The 22149-nt window shown below is 39.5% G+C and overlaps 1 protein-coding gene across 1 annotated transcript; it reads right to left on the bottom strand.

Annotated features, from left to right (window-relative positions):
* Positions 1-381: 381 nt before the first annotated feature.
* Positions 382-21726, bottom strand: NDUFA9 (NADH:ubiquinone oxidoreductase subunit A9). Its single transcript, XM_060778065.2, has 11 exons — positions 21627-21726; positions 16738-16902; positions 15688-15785; positions 15460-15551; positions 11310-11451; positions 10089-10191; positions 7789-7856; positions 7614-7690; positions 4386-4481; positions 2922-2988; positions 382-889 (listed from the first exon to the last, which is right to left on the bottom strand). Exons 1-11 carry the CDS (start codon positions 21685-21687, stop codon positions 716-718), a joined length of 1143 nt encoding a protein of 380 aa, XP_060634048.1. The 5' UTR covers positions 21688-21726; the 3' UTR covers positions 382-715.
* Positions 21727-22149: the final 423 nt, after the last annotated feature.

The raw sequence follows: 22149 nt of genomic DNA, 5'->3' as shown, positions 1-22149 counted from the left end.
CTTCAGGAACAGAGAGTTACTGTGCTGCTAAGACACAACTGAGAAACGTTAAACTTTATTCAAATAAGGCATTCTGGAGTTGTTATCCAAAAACACATGGTGGAAGACCACTGTTCTCTGGCCCCATGCTAAAATATAGATAACACCCATGATTATCTTGAATTAGATAAAATAAAAATGCATTAAAAACACACAAACAGGCCATTTCATATAGTTTATATAGCAACTGGATTGGAACTAGTTATAGAGCTTAAAGGGAACAAAGCTTTTCTGTCTGAGCATTGCACATTCTGAGATTTAGGTTTGGTGACCAGAACAGTAAACGTGTGCTTAATAACTTAAAGCTGTAGAAGGATAGAAAGGTAGGGACTCACTCTCAAATTATGCCCAAAACAGAATTTATATATATTTTCATTGCAGCTGCACATAATATCACCACTTACTTTCCAACACAATCCAAAGGTTTTGTTTTTTTCATCAATTGCTATCAGAAAATCTCCCTACTAGTGAATATGTGTAATCCTCAATATGAAGAAGAGAGGCAAAATTCATATGAGTGGCAAGGAACTTCAATATAAACATATTCAACCTTCCTCCATAACAACCGTAACATAAAGGTTACATGATTTATTTATGAAATCAGCTTGTATTACAGATTTCTTCGCACAAGTAATCTCAATGTAACTTCACATGAAAAAGCTTAAGAAATCTATCTTTACATGTTAGTAACAGGTGTAGCTGGTTTTGCTTCGTCAAGATCAGCTTCCAGCCAGCGATATTTACGATGACGCCGCAGGACTTCAATGGCTTTCTGCTCTATAGGGGTTGGGACGACACCCAAGTCTTCCAATCCAGGAAGGTTAGGGAATCTCATGTCTGTGGTATGGAACTTAAGAGAGAAATAAGTAACAGATGATGGCATTATATAAATTAATTAAACAAAGTCATATCTTTTCCATTCAAACTACTTTATCCATTTATGATAATTAGTAACAAGATTATTTAATAGTCAAAGAGCTACTGCTAGGCATGGCCAACAGCTTGGAAACTGTTGGAAGGCCAGATTATAATTTGAAAAATAGCATGAATGAATTCCTATGCACACTGCACATATCTTATTTGTAGTGCAAAAAACACTTTAAAACAATACAATAATTAAAATGAAGAACAATCTTAACAAATATAAACGTATTAGTCTTTCAATGGGAAGTGTGGGCCTGCTTTTGGCTCATGAGATAGGATTGTTGTTGTTGTGTGCTTTCAAGTCGTTTCAGATTTAAGTTGACCCTGAGTGAGGGCCGAGTAAATGACCTTGGAGGTTCATACCCAGCCCTCGGGCCTTAATTTGAGGACCCCTGGCTTAGTGGATCTGGACTAACTTCGCAAACATACCCTTTATTAGTCAACTTCAAATCACTACAAAATCCACCCCATTTTGGGTGGGGAAATAGCACATGATTTTTAAAATAGTAATACCTATAATGCGTGTGATGCTTGCTTGTTGTGACAATAATTGGAATGGACAGGGTGTATACCTGTAACTGTATTTCTTGGAGTGGTCCTCTCTGAAGTCACACACATGAGTTTACTGCAACTGCATAGGCTCAAATAGAAAACTTTCCCAAGCTCTAGCTATTGAATTTTGGCAGCAACCTCACTCACTCCTCCGGTGGCATAAAAGGTGCCCACAACTGCCAGATCCAGGGCCTTAGCCAGAAAAAAAATTCGGGAGGGGTTGAAAATTGGGGGGGGGGGGGGTTAAAATTTCACGCGGGGGGGGGGGGGGGGGAGTTGAAACCTGCCTCCTAGCTCATGCTGAAGCAAAGAGCACAGCAGGGGGCAGAGCAGCCTTCAGTAGCCTGCAGCTCTACCCCTTTCAACCACCTCCACCAAGTCTGGCCTCCTTAATGAGAGCATTCAACACTCCCCCCCCCAACTTGGTTGCTTTGCTACATCGGCTATTGCTGCAAGTAATGACAGTGTGAATAAATTGTCAATATTTGCTTGAGATAGTGCTTGCAGTTCTGGAGGGATTTTTTTGCATCTCATAGACTTAGCATGGGGATTTGGTTAACCTGTTAAAATTCACGAGTAAACCAGTTTTTTTTTAACCTGAAAAATTTCGGGGGGGGGGGGAGGGTTGAACCCCTAACCCCCCCCCCCTCCGGCTACAGGCCTGGCCAGGTCACAGCTGTAGCTGGAATGGAGGTGGTTGGTATAGAAGAGGGGATGAATGGGCGGAGCTGTATGACTTCACAGATGATCACTCAAAGAAACACAGTTAGAGGTATGCAACCTGTCCTCCTTCTTCATGGCTTCTGAATCACACACATGGAGACTAATAAGCTAAGGTACATGAAGGCGGGAATATGCCACACCTCAGCACCAGACATGGTGCAAACAAGTAATATTTATTTTAAACTTATGACAGAAAGAAAACCTAATAAACATCTGTAGTACTGTCATGCAGTTTAAACATGTCAGCGAGATGGTCCGCAAGTGCTCACGGGATGTGTTCAGATGATATAAAAATAAACACATAACTTCCTGTTTTTATTTTTGGCATGGCACTGGGGATGTTCGGGATCGGGATCTCAAAGAAAAAAAATCCCTGGGGCAATCCTAGGATAATAACAAATTGGAAGGAAGACTATGAATTATATGGAACAGTGCCTGGGCACAAAAACATCAAAGTGATTGCAAGTGATGCACCTATCATAATACAACATGAACTGTAAACCGATTATAATAAACTCAGTAAAGTGAAAACTTGGTACTGTATTTTAATATTTTAATATAAAATACTGTGAAAATCATTCTGATATTTTAAGAGGCTGTGCTTTTATTTTGTTCGTCCATTTTGTTGTTCTATCTATTTATGCACACAAAAGAAAAAAGGTGTCCTGCAATTCTGCACCTACCCGATCAACTTTGTCCCTTGTTGTCCAAGGCTCAAATGGATTTGTCTCAAAAAATCTTGCAAGTAAACTACAAATCGAAATATCACAAAAAGAAGATGATTTTGTTGCTTATATGGACATATACAACATTTAAATTGTAGTATACTCTTTTATCTTAAATTTTATTAAGTTTCAGAGTCTGTGACCACTCACTGTTCTTTAACATAGCAATGATACTAAAATAAAAACTTGAGTCGCAAAAGTAGACAACTGAATTTCTCAAATTGATACACACACACAAACAGAATGACCAGCCAGGTGTATTGTATGAGATTTGAAACAAATGGAGAAAGAGAAGGAACAACTTGCGAGCAGAATTTTACAATTTTCTTGATAATATTCATTCCTCAAAATTCCACCTTAATCTGAGGCATTTTCTCAAAATGTATTAGCCAAAAATAGATGAACGTTTTCCCCAAAATATTTTTGTGACTTAAAAAAAAAACCATATTAAGGGCTGCTATTGAATATTAAAAATAAACAGATGTTTTGGAACATCTTTTTACCTACCATCATCCTAACCTTTTGTTGAAAAAAACAAACCCAGTTATTTCCTTATGATCAGAAAGAAACGCTTGAGTCTGGTCTCCACTCCTAATCTCACAGGACATCTAGAAACGGACTTGAGGCCAAGTATCATCTGAATAGAGTCAATGGAATTGGAAGTTTCTTATGATTTTTTTTAAATAAGATAGGAAATGCTTCCCTATTTATTTACATTAAAGATTCATTTCTACATCACTGGACTGGAAATAGAAATCACTTTAAATCCATTGTTATTAGAATATCCTTTCTATAAAGGAAAAAATATTGACAAAAAATTATATATAGGGTAAAAGGCAAGGTTTTTGAAATGGATTAAATCCCGAAGAAACACACTGCAAAGGAACTCCCACTGATATAGTGAGTCAGAATCAGAGTGCCTACAAGACAAGTAACATTTTTTGTAGTCAGTAGAAACAAGTTCTGAGAGGTGATGTGATAGCTATCTTTAAACATTTAAAGGGATTTTATATAAAACATGGAGCAAGGTTTTTTCCTGTTGAGACCAGAACATGAACCAATGGGTGCAAATTTTAAGAAATAAATTCCAGTGAAACAGTAGGAATTTTTTTTTTTTACTGCAAAAGCTGTCTGACAGTGGAATACATAGGACCATGGAGAATCATGGATTCTTCATCTTTGGAGATCTTTAAAGAGATGAGCATATTTCAGGAGAGCTTTAAAAGTGCATTTCTGCATGGTAGAAATGCACTGGTCTCTTTCAACTCTATGATTCTAGGACGGCCTAACCCGCTTAAAAATGCAAATATTTACATACGAAAGACAGACATGCAAGCACTTGTACAAGAAATTAAATTGTCATCATGTATAATTTGATCCTAAAAGGCAACCATTTGTCAATTAAGAGGAGTTTAGACTTACTGATATATAGGACGAGGCAATGGATACGGGAGGTAAGCTCTGTGGAGCACTGCATATAGATACTCTACCAAGTCATAAAGGAGGTATCTGTGAGGGCTACAGAAAAACAAAATAAAGCAACGATAAGTAACAAAGCATGGAAAGCTTTATTTTAAAGTCAATCCCACATAAAGGATCCAGAAATGTAAAACCACCTAAACTTTTATGAAATTACGTAATCTTATTCTAAATCTTACTTGCATTCTCACATTTTAACGTGAAACCCTTGACCAACTTTAAGAAAGATTGAGACTTATTTACTACTTTTTTACATTAAGAGTGACAGCGATATATTATGGGTGTAAAACAGCAAAGAAGTAAAAATCATCAGGAAGAGAGTGTGAGGCTTGTTAAGAAAAACTATTTGTTTTGTGGATTCTATGATTTTATGTATTTTGTCTAGTGTTTTTTTGGAGATGTGGCAAAATTCTTCCTGGGACATCTATACAGAGGACAAGCACTGTTGCACTTTTTGCTGTTCTGCATCATTACTGATGCTACAGCAAACATCAAACTGATTATGTAGCTTCCAGACTTCCAGAATGATTCCTTGTTCTTCTACTTCTTTCCTCAAAGTGCCTACCTTCTCTGTTTAGTGAGTGACCTCTCCTCAGGGACACCCTGTGTGATTCTCCTGCAAGATAGTTTAATCTGCTCGGTCTATGCAAACTCTTCCTTCCTAATATGTTGGAGTGTTGATACATGGCCCTCAAGGCACTGGGTCTTCTCTTCCAAGAGGGCCACTAACTTGAACTTGTTGAGTAAGAACACAAGCATTCCACAGGTGTATTGTCGAAGGCTTTCATGGCTGGAATCACTCAGTTCTTGTAGGTTTTTTCGGGCTATATGGCCATGTTCTAGAGGCATTCCACAGGTGACTGCATGGGCTCCCTCAGCATCCATTTTAATCAGAATTAAGTAGAGAATGGAACAGAAATTGGAGCTTTCCCCCACTAAACACCCATGCAAACATCTCTATCTACCTTGCTCTAGGAACTGATGCTGTAGAGCAGTGGTTGTCAAACTGTGCTCCTTCAGATGTTTTGATTTAGCTCCCACAATTCCTAACAGCTGGTAAGCTGAAGTCCAAAATACCTAGAGGAGCACAAAGACTGCTGCAGAGAGCTACTGGCACTTAGCTCCTCCTCCAATTTGAAGGCAGGTTCATGAATTAATTTGTAATTGATATTTTAATCTGAACCAATAGCACTCTTTCTTTCAGTTAGTATGTTGTGCTCCCATTTGCTATCAGAGGACTTTGTTTGCATTGGCAAGAATGCTGTTCGATACTTTTCTGTTGTTCTTTATCTCTGTCTACATAGTTACAGACAGAATAGCATATCAGGATTCCATAGGTCTTGGCATGAAGATCCCAATAGAGGGGACATCTGCTGTATCATGGGATATAATTATTATATAGTCAGTGTAAGTATGCTTATTGCTAGATATATAACAATGTAGAAGCCAAATCTAAGATGTGAATTAGTGTTGTTGGACTGTGAGAACAACGGAAGAAACCTGCTTGCACCTGGACTGATGAGCAGTAGGAAGTTTAGGAAGGGAAACTGTGGAGATATGATTATAAGGTCATTTCCAAGGGAACACAATATGAATGCCATGATAACTGACAATATCCTATTAGAGCTATAAAACGCAGGCCTGCATTTTCCAGTTGCCTGGTTTGCTCCTGCAGAATTGTGGGAAATGTAGTTTAGGGTGGAGCCTTCAGAATTCTCAAAAGAGAGGTCCTTGGCTGCCCTAAACAACATTTCACAGAGTTCTGCAGGAGCAAACCAGGTGACAGGGAAACACAGACCTGCCTACCTGCGTGACCGCATTTCTGTGTACGAATCAACACGATCTCTTCGATCATCTGGAGAGGCCCTGCTCGCGCTCCCGCCTGCATCGCAAGCGTGACTGGCAGGGACGAGAGCCTTCTCTGTGGTGGCCCCTCGACTCTGGAACTCACTTCCCAAGGACATCAGGCATGCCCCATCTCTGGCAGTCTTTTGGAGGAGCTTGAAAACGTGGTTATTCCAGTGTGCCTTCCCAGAATAATGAACCCTTAGCACTATGTCCTCTAAAGCACCTTATACTGATTTAGGATTGTTTGTATGTTCCCACCAACGCCCCACCTCCTTATCTTGTTCATGTCCAGCATTATTTTAAATTTTAATTACATTCGGCCCAGCCATAGATTTTAAATGTGTGTTGTGCTATTGTCAATGTTTATGCTATTTGTGTTTGAGATTTATTTTAATTGCTTTGTATTGTTGTTGTTATTGCTTGTATTGATGTATTGTGGGCTCGGCCTTATGTAAGCTGCACTGAGTCCCTTGGGGAGATGGTAGCGGGGTATAAATAAAGTATTATTATTATTATTAGACCTGTGCTTTACACCTCTAATGTGATATTTTTGGCAATGTTTTCAGTATAGAACCAATGAAGACACAGGCAGGCAAATGTAATGGTAGACGCAAGAACTAGCCAACAAAGCCAGCATGCAAAGCCAGCATGCAATTTTCAAATGATGTATCTTTATAAAGCCATATAGTCGAGGCTAACCTCTTAGTCCTGACAACAAGTAGGGTGCAGCTTGCTTTTGCTGTCTTTTCCAATGAAGTTTTCCTCATAAATGAAACTTCTATTTGAGAGACAGGCTAGGCACTACATATAACAGGTGCTCTGGAAATAGTTACATGTGAGCTTAAGGCTTCTTTGCAAACTGTACTCCTTACAAGGTCATCATACTCTCTCCATCACAGCTGGCCTACTTGTTCTATTAGGCTCCAACATCAATTGCCTCTATTTGCCAGCCTACTGTCTCCTCATGCTCATCTTGGTGCAGTGACTGTAGAGAGTCAGCAACTTATTTTCTGCTATTTACAAATAGGTAGTGAGAATGACTTCTCCTTCTAGTTCAGATCAAGCAGAAGAGGTAACTCAGGCATGCAAAAAGCAAATCTCTAATACATTGTATACAATAGAGCAGTGATTTATAGGCAGAAAAACCGTGCCATAGATAGGTCGGAGCAGAGAGGGGAGCATAGTCTTGGGCTTTCCATTCTTGATTTTGAGATTCAACACAAATTAGGTTTTTTAAAAATCAATCAATCAATCAATTGTGAAACTTTCAGTCCGTGCACATCCCTAATATTTATTTAGCATGGAATAATTTCTAAAACGTACCCAGTCAATGTGTATGTTTTTCCTTTTGCATCAGGGTCCTTAATAGCACTAATAATTGCTTTGGCAACATCAGAAACCTACAGAATAATATTCAAGAGGAAAAGATTAATATTTTAAGATACTTTTTGAAAAGAGAGGCTAAAATATGTATGAAATGTTTTCCAGCAAGACTTACATAGATAGGTTGTTTTACAGTTTTTCTTCCAAATGCAATCAGTGGAACTCCAACAAACCAACGCATATCTGAATCAGATAAGTAAGTTATTGGAGAATAGAAATGCTGCAGATTAAAGAATACTGTCATTATTTTCTTACTGCAAAGCAAAGCACAGTAAAAACCTAAAAGTGCACCATAATGTAGATTGGGGATCAATTATGTGGAGTGCACATAGCTAAGCAATGTCCTCCTACGTCTGTCCAAAAAACCCCCCCCAAAAAAACACATAAGCAACTCCAATGAACATGTTTAATCCTTCAGCATTTTCAAGTTCACTCTCCAGATTAAAGCTACTGATTTAGGCAAATTGACACGTTATGGCTTAAAAAGAGCTTTCTAAACGATGTGTCATGACACTTTAGTGTATTGGTTGCAGTGTGTAGGTGTGTCATGGGAACGTAAGAAACCTCTGAGATTATGTGAAATAAGCAATACATCGTATACTGTATTTTTAAAAAGCTAAATGAAAGGTTTCCATGGGATATGTTGTCTTCCCATATATTTCATTATTACAATTTATGTATGTATATCTTATAAAGAGTTGGTTTAACCTCCTGTTTGCTAGTAATGTTGAAATACTATATTGTAAAATGATGCATGTCTAAAAGGTTTGTCACCAACATGAAATGTTTGGAAAGCTCTGGCTTAAAATGCAGAGTTAGCAAGGCAAGTTATTCTCTCCCAGCCTCAGCTCCTTTCCCAATCTCTAATATGAAGATAACACTGGATCACAAGTGGTAATAGTGAGAAAACCCCAAATGACAGGGGAAGAACTGAAAGGAGGCTAGGGACCCCTACTCCCTCCATCTACATAATTATCTACATATATGCTCTAACCCCACACCAGTACATTCATAAGTGGATAGGATATTTGTCCTTTCGTTGCTGGAAATGTAAGTACCCCAGTTGAGACCAATGTTTTCTTTCCCAGCAGCATACCATAGATAGAACTTCCTGGATAAGGGTGAAGTCAACTGCTTCTCTAGGTATTGTAGCACAAACATGCCAAATATGGAAGGTGACACCTATATTGCTGCCCTTTAGATTTCTACCAGAGGGGCTGGTGACTAAAACTGTTGACATGGTTGCACTCCTAATTGTGTGAGCAACTTTCCCAAAAACTCATTGCAGGTTATAACACAAGCCCTGATACACCCACTAAGCACAGATGCAGATATCCTCCTCCAATATCTATCAATTTTCAAAATAAATTTTTTCCACCAGAAAGTTTCCCACTAGAATGCTCCCAATGGGAGCCTAATTCTGCCATGTTAGGAGAGGACTAGGTCTGTTTCAGGACTAGGAGAGGCAAGTTTTCAGCAAGAAATGGTTGGAAAGTTGAACTATCTCTATGAACCATCTCAAAGATTAAGATCATCTGGGGAGGTCCTGCTCTTGGTCCCATCTCCTTCACAAGGGCAGTTGGTGGGGACGAGGAACAGGGCCTTCTCAGTGGTGGCCCCTCGGCTATGGAATTTCCTCCCGAGTGAAATCAGGTCAGGCCCTCCTGACCTTCAGGAAGCAAGTAAAAACATGGATCTGGGACCAAGCTTTTGGCCAGAAGTGCCGTTCAATAAGTAAAGTAGACTTATGTGCAATAACAACCAGAACGGCCTGTGACTATGTCCTCAGATTTTAAAATTGTGTTTAATGTTTTATTGTTTTTAATTTTGTTTTAATGTTCATGTCTATTTTATATTGTCAGTTGATGGCCTCAAATTGCTGCTGATTGTAAGGCCACTCTGAGTCCCCTTTGGGGTTGAGAAGGGCAAGATATAAATATAGTAAATAAATAAATAAATAAATAAATAAATTTTCAGGGCAGTGTGTGCTATAAAAATAATTGCTCCACAGGAGTTATGCGACAATCCTGGAATTACACACAGTCCTTAGGCCATTCTGGCATGAAAACCAACCTGGTAGACATGAAGATAGCATATTAGATATGTAATTTAAGGTGATATTCTACAAATCTAAACAGATTAACAGAGTCATAATCCTTGCCCTGTACAGAAGGTACCATTAAAATTTAAAATAAGAGCAAAAAAAATATTGTGCAGTTTTAAAACATATTGTCATACAGATTTTTATAAAAATGTTGCGACGTGGAACAGACAATTAATACCAATGTAATATAAAGAGATATTCAATTTATTTAAGAGTGTCATTAATGCTATTCATCATATCCAAGTAAATATTAATAAAGCATTTAGTACATAAGTAAATATTAATAAACATAATTCTGTGAATGTACTTACTTGCATAATGATTTAAAAACCTATCTTCTCTTCCAAACATTTCAGAAGGTTTCAAAATGATAGCATCTGGAAATTCTTCCCTTACGACTCTCTCCCCAATAGCCTGTCAAGTAATTACAATGTGATTTATTCTTCTACCTGTGCACAAGACACTCACTCTTTTCAAAACAAAACACATAATTCGAGTTTCTATTTTATAACACTTCATATTTAATAAATATGCTGCCTTGAGTCCCCTCTGGGGTCGAGAAAGGAAGTAAAAAATAGGAGTAAATAAATAAATCTATATATGCCATGGCTTTTGTTTTAAAATTACACTAATATTCCTAAATGCCGAGCATTTCCTTCACCTCCCTGCTGGTAAAGAAACAAATTTAAGTTCACTCTAGACTAGCTACACTACAGAGCTGCCCTTCCTTGGGGGCACTATGACTGTAGGAAATATACAGACAAAATCAGACAGAGTGAACTTAAATTTTAAAAAATCATTTTTAATATATAAAATAAATGACAAATTGCTAGCAATAGAATCTAGAAAAATGCAAATAATGAAGATGTTTAACAAAGCCAAATTAAAAAAAAAACCCTTCAAAATGAAACTACTGTAATTAAAAGCTAGTAACAAGAATATATGTAGTCTCCACTGAAACGAGTTCATAATCAGCTTCATTGTTTATTTGAATAGACAACTAATCATACTAATCATATCAAAAGCCATTTAATTTTTTAAAAAATACATCATAAAATACTTTGAAAGAAAGTATGTCATAAAATATATTTAACATTTTTATGAAGCTTCTCTAATGATATGGATCAGAGAAGAATGCATAGCTAGAAAATGCATAAAGTTCTACATTAGTACCTTCGGTACAGGCAGTCCCCAAGTTACGAACAAGCTAGGTTCCAGAGGTTTGTTCATAAGCTGAATTTGTTTGTAAGTAGGTACATTTTTTAAATAGCTACATTTTTTAAAGTGTAACTCCAGCCATTTTTTTTTATTTTTAGATAGCACAGGGAAGGGTTAACACCCCTGTGGTATTTGTTTTGCTGTCAGTGCCTCTGTTCAGAAGATTTCACCTCACTTTCTGTCCCTGTGATATTTGGATTTTGAAAAATTTGGCAATGAAACACAAAAAGGGGCTATCCAATACCCCGGAAACATAACTACAGAATAACAACATCTATAAACAAAAGCAGAACACATACTGATCAAACACTTACTTTATTCCTAAGGTATTTTGAAGGGCTTTTCACATCTGCATTCAGGTGGGAAACATGAATTAATTTTTCTACTCCAGCTTCCCTTGAGAGCTGGGCAATCTTTCTGGGAATATTAACAAAAGCATCTTCAAACTTGAAATTTCTAAAAGATGAGAAGATCAAAAATGTTTAATACTACTACCCATGTTCACTGCTAAATAGCTAATTCATCCCAACATAGTCATAATGGTGCAGAGTAGGGGCTAAATGCAAATACTTGAGGTACTGAAGGTAGCCATTTACAACTCACTAGACAATTTAGGAAAGTAAACCTCTCTCATTTCGTATATCTGAAATATATATACAATTCAAGGGTTGTTGAGGTATTTTTTGCTTGATAATGTTCATGGCAAGTACATCTTTTAAATGTTAGTTTCTTAACCACCACAGGAGGTTGGGGTAGGATTATGTTTATGTACAGACCTATCTCAGGAATGTTTTCCTGTTTTGTTATCATCTTCTATTTCTCTTCACTGATTATTATAATAATTCCCCCTGTGCACAAATCATAAAACAGTTGCTTTTAGTATTCTAACTCTATTTCTGTCACATTTTTTGCTTCTCATTTGTCCTCAACTACTTGAAGAGTTTCATCTGTTATCCATTAAGACTCCTTTTTCTTTTGGGCTGCAGATAGTGTCTTTTTGCATTCCTCTCAGATACTATTCCTAGATTCAGTCCACAGTTCTTTGGAGTCTGATCAATGAGGCTTAATGGTGCAAATCTGATTTTACATCAGCTTTATATTATACAAGGATATATTTTTAGGTTGAATTTTGGCATGATAATTGGTTTCGTGTTGTTCTTTAGCTTTACTCTAATTTTTGATATCACCAATTCATTGTCTGCGCCACAATCGGCCCCCGCACATCTCCATTTTCTGCTTTCAGCTGTGAAGTTCATTTTAATTCTATAATAATAATAATAATAATAATAATAATAATTATTATTATTATTATTATTTATACCCCGCCACCATCTCCCCAAGGGACTTGGAGTGGCTTACATAGGCCAAGTCCAACAGTACATCAATAAACAAAAACAATAAAAACAATTAATATAAATCACATATAAACAATAACCAATAAACAGTAACACACAAGGATTTTAAAACCTATGGCCGAGCCAAATGTGTTGTTGTTGTTCATTCGTTCAGTCGTCTCCGACTCTTCGTGACCTCATGGACCAGCCTACGCCAGAGCTCCCTGTCGGCCGTCACCACCCCCAGCTCCCTCAAGGTCAGTCCAGTCACTTCAAGGATGCCATCCATCCATCTTGCCCTTGGTCGGCCCCTCTTCCTTTTGCCTTCCACTTTCCCCAGCATAATTGTCTTCTCTAGGCTTTCCTGTCTCCTCATGATGTGGCCAAAGTACTTCAACTTTGTCTCTAGTATCTTTCCCTCCAGTGAGCAGTCGGGCTTTATTTCCTGGAGGATGGACTGGTTGGATCTTCTCGCAGTCCAAGGTACTCTCAGCACTTTCCTCCAACACCACAGCTCAAAAGCATCGATCTTCCTTCGCTCAGCCTTCCCTAAGGTCCAGCTCTCACATCCGTAGGTGACTACAGGGAATACCATGGCTTTGACTAGGCGGATCTTTGTTGCCAGTCTGATGTCTCTACTCTTCACTATTTTATCGAGACTGGACATTGCTCTCCTCCCAAGAAGTAAGCGTCTTCTGATTTCCTGGCCACAGTCTGCATCTGCAGTAATCTTTGCACCTAGAAATACAAAGTCTGTCATGGCCTCCACATTTTCTCCCTCTATTTTCCAGTTGTCAATCATTCTTGTTGCCATAATCTTGGTTTTTTTGACGTTTAGCTGCAACCCGGCTTTTGCGCTTTCTTCTTTCACCTTGATTAGAAGGCTCCTCAGCTCCTCCTCGCTTTCGGCCATCAGAGTGGTGTCATCTGCATATCTGAGGTTGTTAATGTTTCTTCCAGCAATTTTCACCCCAGCTTTGCATTCATCCAGCTCCGCACATCGCATGATGTGTTCTGCATACAAGTTAAAAAGGTTGGGTGAGAGGATGCAGCCTTGCCGTACGCCTTTACCAATCTTGAACCAGTCTGTTGTTCCGTGGTCAGTCCTGACTGTTGCTACTTGGTCCTTGTACAGATTCCTCAGGAGAGAGACAAGGTGGCTTGGTATGCCCATCCTACCAAGAACTTGCCACAATTTATTATGATCCACACAGTCAAAGGCTTTAGAGTAGTCAATGAAGCAGAAGTAGATGTTTTTCTGAAACTCCCTGCCTTTCTCCATTATCCAGCGGATATTGGCAATCTGGTCTCTCGTTCCTCTGCCTTTTCTAAACCCAGCTTGAACATCTGGCAACTCTCGCTCCATGTATTGCTGGAGTCTTCCTTGCAGGATCTTGAGCATTACCTTACTGGCATGAGAAATAAGGGCCACTGTACGGAAGTTTGAGCAGTCTTTCGCATTTCCCTTTTTTGGTATGGGGATATAAGTTGATATAATGTGTTGTTGTTGTAATAGTTTAAAAATTAAAAAATAAACGCTGGGCATGAACAAGGTAGGATATAACTGGTAGGATAAAACTTCTATGCTAGCCATCATGTCCATACATATAGTTTATTTGGTTGCATTGTTTGCCATGAATAAATTGATGGCCTTAAAAATTCAATCACTTTCCTGCTTCATGCCTTGATGCTAGGCCCAATTTTTCTTTGAAAATCCTATGATTCTGTTCTGTACTTCTGCATTCTAATTTCCATCAATTAACAAAAAGTCCTATTTTGGTGTGTGATCAATTTTGTCGTGAAATCTAGCAAACCATATTTTATGTTTTTCCTTCTTGGAGAATAAATTCCAATAGAACCACCTTTATGCATTAGTGGGATTGTGTGTTCTTGTAAAGCATGAGGCTATGCTGGGCAGCAGGAGAGAAAGTTGCACTATTGGCAGATAATTTCTCAGAGACAACAGAAGTGGTATCACAGCAAATACTTGTTAGAGCTGCACAGAGGAGTCTTCTACTACAGAAAGTCTATGTTGAGAGAATCCTCTGAAGATGCCAGCCACAGATGCAGGCAAAATGTTAGGAGAAAATGCTGCTAGAACATGGCATGTAGCCCAGAAGCCATACAACAACACAAAACAGGTTTTGCAGTTTGTTCTTAAGTTGAATTTGTATGGAAGTCAGAACAGGTACATTTTTTAAATTTAACTCCATCAAAAAGGCACTCTCCAGTGCACAATAGGCAATTTTCCGAGACAGCCTCCTCAGAACAGCTTCAAAGACCCAGTCAGAAGTCAGTAGAAACAAGCTAGTTAAGGGATGTCAAACTCATTTTAGTTGAGGGCTACATTAACCTTATGGTTGCCTTCAAGGGGCCATTAAATCCATGGATGAAAAATCCAGGGATAAAGACAGCCAACGAATTTCTTTACATAGTGGTTGATGCTTTTTAGTTTGGGTTCTCAGATGTTATTAAATGACAACTCCCATTACTTTTTATTATTTGTCATGTAGACTGGGGACAATGGGAATTGCAACCCAACTGGGGACAATGGGAATCGCAGCTCCTGTGGCCCTGAGGCTGGGAAAAGATTAAAGGACATTTTAAAGTCAGATATCATATCCTAAAGCCTCACATCTAAATTAAAACCCCACTATCCTGTGTAAACAGAACTGCAGTCTTCCAAATTATACTGTATCTCAGCTCCACTCATGATGTCAAATGATGACGAATACAGGAGTTATAGTCCAGCATCTGAAAGGCCACATAAAATGCCATGGTGGGCCAGAATTGGCCTGTGGGCCTTGAGTTCAACACACGTGGGCAAGTTGGAAACTGTAGCTAATTTGCTAAATGACAACATATTTCTCTGTCTTCCCCTTTCTTCAAATAAATTCAGTATAGGGATCCAGTGAGGTGCAGTGGCTTGACTGCGGGGAGACCAGGCTCAAATTCCCCTTATGCTATTGACAACCGAAGCGGAAAGCAATAGCAAACTTCCTCAGAAAAAGTCTTAACAAGAAATCACTATGATTTAATTATCCTATATCAAAACTGATTAGTGGGTAAACAGCAACAACAAATATTTAGTATATATAGATGGATCTTAGTCTTTTCAAGAGACAATTACTTCGTTTCCCATTCTTTTCCGACAAGATTGATAACAACATTGCTGTGTTCAAGAGCTCTTCGGATAGAATCTGTGTCACGAGAATCCCATTCCTGGTAATTAAAACAGAAATGAAACATTGTATAAACACCTTTCATAGATATATTAAATAGAGATCATAACGAATCTTTTTCTATTCAGAAGATTATTATATCTAGCATATAGTTGACTGGAGTCAGAAAACCCTACCATAAAAAGAAGCTGTCCTAGGTCACCCATGGGTCGAAGGTACATGAGATCATACTGATCACAGCGATATGGGATGATGACTTGGGAACCAATGCGTCCTAAAAATGTTGAAGGGGTGAAATAAAAATCAAAATTACTGCATGATATTGAGGCTCATCATAGAAGCAATTTCCACTTACAAAAATACTAATAAATATATAAACCCTAGTAAAACCATACCCAACAGCCAGAATTCTTTATGATACATTTGGCATGGAAAGGGATCTTGTAACACTTTAGAACAGAGTTTTCCAAGCATTTCATTTTGGCAACAAACTATTTAGATGTGCATCATTTTGAAATACATTATTCAAAAATTATTTCACAGACTCAGAGGTATCTCACTGCGTTCATGTAACACACCTACAAACTGCAGGTGATACACTAACGTATCGTGACACTTAGTTTGGAAAGCTCTGGGTTAGATGGAAGTGCTGTTTTTAAAAGATATTCAGCCACAGAATTGGCAGATAATCTACTTGACTATGTATTTATGCCCCTGCTAAGAGAGCTGATCCTTTTCTACAAATCTTTCAGCTTGTAAAGGCAGTGTGATTTCAAGCTCTTATACAGTAGGTCACCATATCCATGGAGATTTAGTGTGACCACATTCACATCGCTGTCACTTAGTAATGACTAAACGAGGGCCCAATGACTAAACGAGTATGATACTCACTTGTCAGGACTATGGAAAAAATGATGATTATGGAAAGGTATTATAGGAGAGGAAACTGAGCCTTTCAAACCAAGAAAGTAATATTGAGGAGTAGCTGTCAACAAACGCTAGAACATGGCTGAAGAAAAAGTCAACAAGCCAGTTTTGTTTACCTTACTGAGTAATTTCTCAACTATCAAAATTATAAATGTATAAATTATATAAATGTGCTATAATCCGCACATTTTCCTCTCAGCATCTTGAGTGTAAAAAATTAAATATTTGATAGTAATAATACAAAATTAAATAATTTTTATTAAAACATTTAAATAAGAGTTATTACACAAGTACATTACCCAGGCGATTAACAACATATCGACCCAGGAATCCTGTGGCTCCAAAGACAGTTGCCACAATGCCACTGACGGAGGAGCGCCCACTCTTTCCATGGGGAATTACAGAGTAATGAACTTGGCGGTCATGGTGAAGAACAGGTGATGCTGACAGAGAAACACAATACCCTAAAACACAAGAAGATAAAAATATATATGAATAAACTGCTGCAGCATCTTCAACTAGGGAGAGGGATCCCAATGTATTATCACAACGGAATGAAGTTGGTTAGTAGCGAGAATGTGCGTAAAGCCATTAAGGGGCTATATACATTGACCATTTAATGCAGTTTCAAACCAGTATTGAATAGTTTCACCGTGCAATTATTATATAGGAAATCCTGGAAACTGGTATGAGGGCCAGATGACCTTTATATAAACTAAAGAGAAATTATTCACAATAAGAGCTTTCTTTTGTGCACTTTGTGGAAGTTTGTTTCCTAGATGGCACAGTTTGAAGTTAGCTTCAAATTGGATTAAATAGGTAGTGTCTGAAAAAACAATCTGACAGTTATGCTATATTTTTAAAATGAGAATACACAAACTGAATCTTGTATTAATTGTTATTGTCTGATTCAAAATCATTCCACAACACTAAGGATATATCTTATGTTTTTCAATTGTTTAAAGACTATTCAGTTTTTTAGAAATGGCTCAAGAAGTCAAGAAGTCAAGACCAGAGAGCATCTAGCTGCAAGTGGTTCGGTGCAACACCTGCCCCTGTGACCTTACTTTGCCCCTATCGAGAAGGATAGCATCAAAATTGAATCCTGCAAGAATGGTGTTGCTAAAATAGTTGAAGCTAGGTATGTTTGCTAGCGGCAATATTTGGTCTTGAATGAAATGCATTACTTTTGCTCCTACCACATCTCCCCCCCCCCCCCCCCCGGATTATGCATTGTTAGATTCCAGTATATATTCATGATATGAATATTTGTTACCTTATTAATACTAGTAAACAGTCTTGCACTACTGTATCACAAAATATTCTGATTTTACAAGGCATATTTAGCATGGCTCAAATGGAAATATGGCATATGGAGAGTATCGCTGAGTCTTATGACAATTGTCTTCATCTGACCAAACATCACACAAAGCTGTGAAAGCCGACTGCAACTGAAATTTGATAATGCCAAAACATATTCCACAGAAATCACTTCAAATGAATGCATGCACTTTTCATGCATGCTTCCATTCAGAAACAACGACATCTGACCTGCAACTTCATTTCATATTTATTCTTCATTTCCTTTTAAAAACTTTTGTGGCCAAAATGCCAATAGGCACCCACATGAGTGATATCAGAAGTGCGTACAGAGGTTTGCAAATGCATAAGAATGTGAAGGGAATGGCTGCAGATCAAGCACTACCTTGATGCATGAGGAAGGCATAAGAATTTTTTTGAGAGCCTTGACTTTTACAAATAAACTTCATGGAACTCCGTTCAAAACAGTTTTTCACAGTCACCATAATCCAGTTTAGATTAAAACACACAGGTTTCATGGTGCAACACCTACATAAACACCCCAGGAACCAATTCAAGGCTGGGACAGCGGCCACAGTATCTGCTGATACTGTGGCCCAAGAACCACTGTATTGGTGGAGAGCCCACTGACAGAAAATGCAGATTCCCCCCCCCCCCTTTACCAGTCCACTGAGCTGCACTGATGCGCTGCAGATAATCACCTGTTACTAAGGAGGCTGTTCAGACCCTGAACCGGTGCTTGGCTGCTGTGTCAGACTGGATGAGGGCTAACAAATTGAAATTGAATCCAGACAAGATAGAGATCCTCCTGGTCAGTCAAAAGGTCGAACAAGGCATAAGGTTACAGCCTGTGTTGGATGGAGTTACACTCCCCCTGAAGACGCAGGTTTGCAGCTTGGGAGTGTACCTGGATTCATCACTGAGCCTGGAACACCAGGTTTCAGCGGTGACCAGGGGAGCATTTGCACAGTTAAAGCTTGTGCGCCAGCTGCGCCCGTACCTTGGGAAGTCTGATCTGGCAACAGTGGTTCACGTTTGTTACATCCTGAATATATTACTGCAATACACTCTACGTGGGGCTGGAATGCTGATACAGTTAATACTGTTTTTATTGTTTTAATTAATGTTCCATTTATTGTTTTAATTCTTATATTGCTTTGTTATATTTAACTAGCTGTCCCCTGCCAGGCATTGCTGTGGCCCAGTCTGGTGATCTGGAAAATAAAGTAATGAGCAAGTATTGGTTTCTAATATATGTAATTTCTTTATGCTTGTGGGCAAACAGTATTTCTTGTTGTTTGTTAGTGTTGATGTGGAGAGTGTCTGGTTTGCCTACTCTGGAATATGCAACATATAATAGTCCTTCTTTAGGGGTCCCTTTCAAATCTATGATACTATATCTGTGTGTATGTGAATCATATCTATCTATTTATCTATCTATCTATCTATATCTATGGCTGGATGGCTCTTTGTCAGGAGGGCTCTGTTTACATATTCTTGCCCTGGTAAAGAGAGTTCGACTGGGTGGCCTTAAGTATTTTCTGTTGGTCATGGGGGTTTGGTGTGGGAAATTTGCCCCAATTCTGTCGTTTGTGGGAATCAGAATGCTCTTTGATTGTAGGTGAACTATAAATCCCAGTAACTACAACTCCTAAATGTCAAGGTCTATTTTCCCCAAACTCCATCTGTGTTCATATTTAGGCATATGGAATATTTGTACCAAGTTTGGTCCAGATCCATCATTGTTTGAGTCTACTGTGCTTGCTGGATGTAGGTGTACTTGTTGTTGTTGTTGTTCATTCGTTCAGTCGTCTCCGACTCTTCGTGACCTCATGGACCAGCCCACGCCAGAGCTCCCTGTCGGCCGTCACCACCCCCAGCTCCTTCAAGGTCAGTCCAGTCACTTCAAGGATGCCATCCATCCATCTTGCCCTTGGTCTCTTCCTTTTGCCTTCCACTTTCCCCAGCATCATTGTCTTCTCTAGGCTTTCCTGTCTCCTCATGATGTGTCCAAAGTACTTCAACTTTGTCTCTTGTATCCTTCCCTCCAATGAGCAGTCGGGCTTTATTTCCTGGAGGATGGATTGGTTGGATCTTCTCGCAGTCCAAGGCACTCTCAGCACTTTCCTCCAGCACCACAGCTCAAAAGCATCGATCTTCCTTCGCTCAGCCTTCCCTAAGGTCCAGCTCTCAATCCGTAGGTGACTACAGGGAATACCATGGCTTTGACTAGGCGGATCTTTGTTGCCAGTCTGATGTCTCTACTCTTTACTATTTTATCGAGACTGGACATTGCTCTCCTCCCAAGAAGTAAGCGTCTTCTGATTTCCTGGCTACAGTCTGCATCTGCAGTAATCTTTGCACCTAGAAATACAAAGTCTGTCGCGGCCTCCACATTTTCTCCCTCTATTTTCCAGTTGTCAATCATTCTTGTTGCCATAATCTTGGTTTTTTTGATGTTTAGCTGCAACCCGGCTTTTGCGCTTTCTTCTTTCACCTTGATTAGAAGGCTCCTCAGCTCCTCCTCACTTTCGGCCATCAGAGTGGTGTCATCTGCATATCTGAGGTTGTTAATGTTTCTTCCAGCAATTTTCACCCCAGCTTTGCATTCATCAAGCCCCGCACATCGCATGATGTGTTCTGCATACAAGTTAAAAAGGTTGGGTGAGAGTATGCAGCCTTGCTGTACGCCTTTCCCAATCTTGAACCAGTCTGTTGTTCCGTGGTCAGTTCTGACTGCTGCTACTTGGTCCTTGTACAGATTCATCAGGAGAGAGACAAGGTGGCTTGGTATGCCCATCCCACCAAGAACTTGCCACAATTTATTATGATCCACACAGTCAAAGGCTTTAGAATAGTCAATGAAACAGAAGTAGATGTTTTTCTGAAACTCCCTGCCTTTCTCCATTATCCAGCGGATATTGGCAATCTGGTCTCTCGTTCCTCTGCCTTTTCTAAACCCAGCTTGAACATCTGGCAACTCTCGCTCCATGTATTGCTGGAGTCTTCCTTGCAGGATCTTGAGCATTACCTTACTGGCATGAGAAATAAGGGCCACTGTACGGAAGTTGGAGCAGTCTTTCGCATTTCCCTTTTTTGGTATGGGGATATAAGTTGATTTTAAGTTGATGATTGTAGGTGTACTACAACTCCCAAATTCAAGGTCAATGCCCACTAAACCCTTCTAGTGTTTTCTATTGGTCATGGGGAGTCCTGTATGCAACGTTTGGTTCAATGCCATAATTGGTGGAGTCCAGAATGCTCTTTGATTGTAGGTGAAGCATATCCCAGCAACTACAACTCCCAAATGACAAAATCATAATTTTTTGAGTGATGGTCACTCCTTGTGTTGTGAGACGTTTTGCTGCCAAATTTGGTGTGGTTTCGTTCATTGGTTCTTTTGTTTTTAAGGTACTCATTATGCACAGAGCATTGATTGATAGATAGATAGATAGATAGATAGATAGATAGATAGATAGATAGATAGATGGCAACAAATTGTGCTAAATGTAAGCCGTCCTGAGTCCCCCTTCGGGGGTTGGGAAGGACGGGGTAGAAATGCTGGAAATAAATAAATAAATAAATAAATCAGCTTATGGAAAACTTAGTATAGACGTTGCTACAATGCGCGTGAGAAGATCCTCAACACAAACACGGAAGGAAAGGCGACAAGGGAGGCGGACGGGGGCAGAGGCCGCTATAGGAGAACGCGGCTCAAAACGGGGCCAGTTCACCCAGAGGCCAAGGTGAGCTTCCTGTCGCCTCACGCGCAGCAGCCCGAGGCTTCCGGTGCGAGTGGCAAGGACCAAAAGGCTTGGGTCTCTCCCACAGGCGAGAGAGACCAGGCCGTGGGCCCTGCGACACTCACCTGCCCTTGGCGACCGAAGGCCACTCGCAGGGACGCGAAAGCAGCGAACGACGGCCGCCATCTTTCCCGGCGGGCGAGTGTTAGCTCCGCCCCCTCGAGACCATGGACTACGGGTCCCTTGCTAGGCCAAACTAGCTCACACAAAAACACAAAGAAACCCTCTACCGAGTCACACCGTTTGGTGGAGCTGTGGGGCCGCCCTGGTTGTGGCCCTGGCAAGGTGATGTTCATACAAAGCAAGATATTTATTTATTTATCGTGTCAGGAGCAGACCGAACAGTTGCGTTGCATTTTTTAACAAACAAACAAACAGACAAAATACAAAATTTGCGAGTTTGGTAGTTGGTTAAATGTCCTTTGACCAGTAGCTGGCCACTTGGGAGTGCCTCTGGTGTTGCTGCAAGGAGGTCCTCCATTGTGCATTGTGCTCAGGTTGCATTGCAGCAGGTGGTCAATTGTTTGCTCTTCTCCACACAAAGCAAGATGATGTTCCTACAAATGCTGCAAAATGCAGTTTTTTCAA

The sequence above is a fragment of the Anolis sagrei genome, chromosome 5, assembly GCF_037176765.1.
Source record: "Anolis sagrei isolate rAnoSag1 chromosome 5, rAnoSag1.mat, whole genome shotgun sequence".
NCBI lineage: Eukaryota > Metazoa > Chordata > Lepidosauria > Squamata > Dactyloidae > Anolis > Anolis sagrei.
The sequence above is the reverse complement of the archived record's forward strand: the minus strand, read 5'-3'. Positions and strand labels throughout refer to the sequence as shown.

Coding starts and splice junctions, on each gene's coding strand:
- NDUFA9 (XM_060778065.2), bottom strand. CDS start 21,687: ATGGCGGCCGTCGTTCGCTGCTTTCGCGTCCCTGCGAGTGGCCTTCGG. Junction 7,691..7,788: donor CTGTAAAACAACCTATCTAT/GTAAGTCTTGCT, acceptor ATTATTCTGTAG/GTTTCTGATGTTGCCAAAGC. Junction 2,989..4,385: donor TTGCCTCGTCCTATATATCA/GTAAGTCTAAAC, acceptor TTCGATTTGTAG/TTTACTTGCAAGATTTTTTG.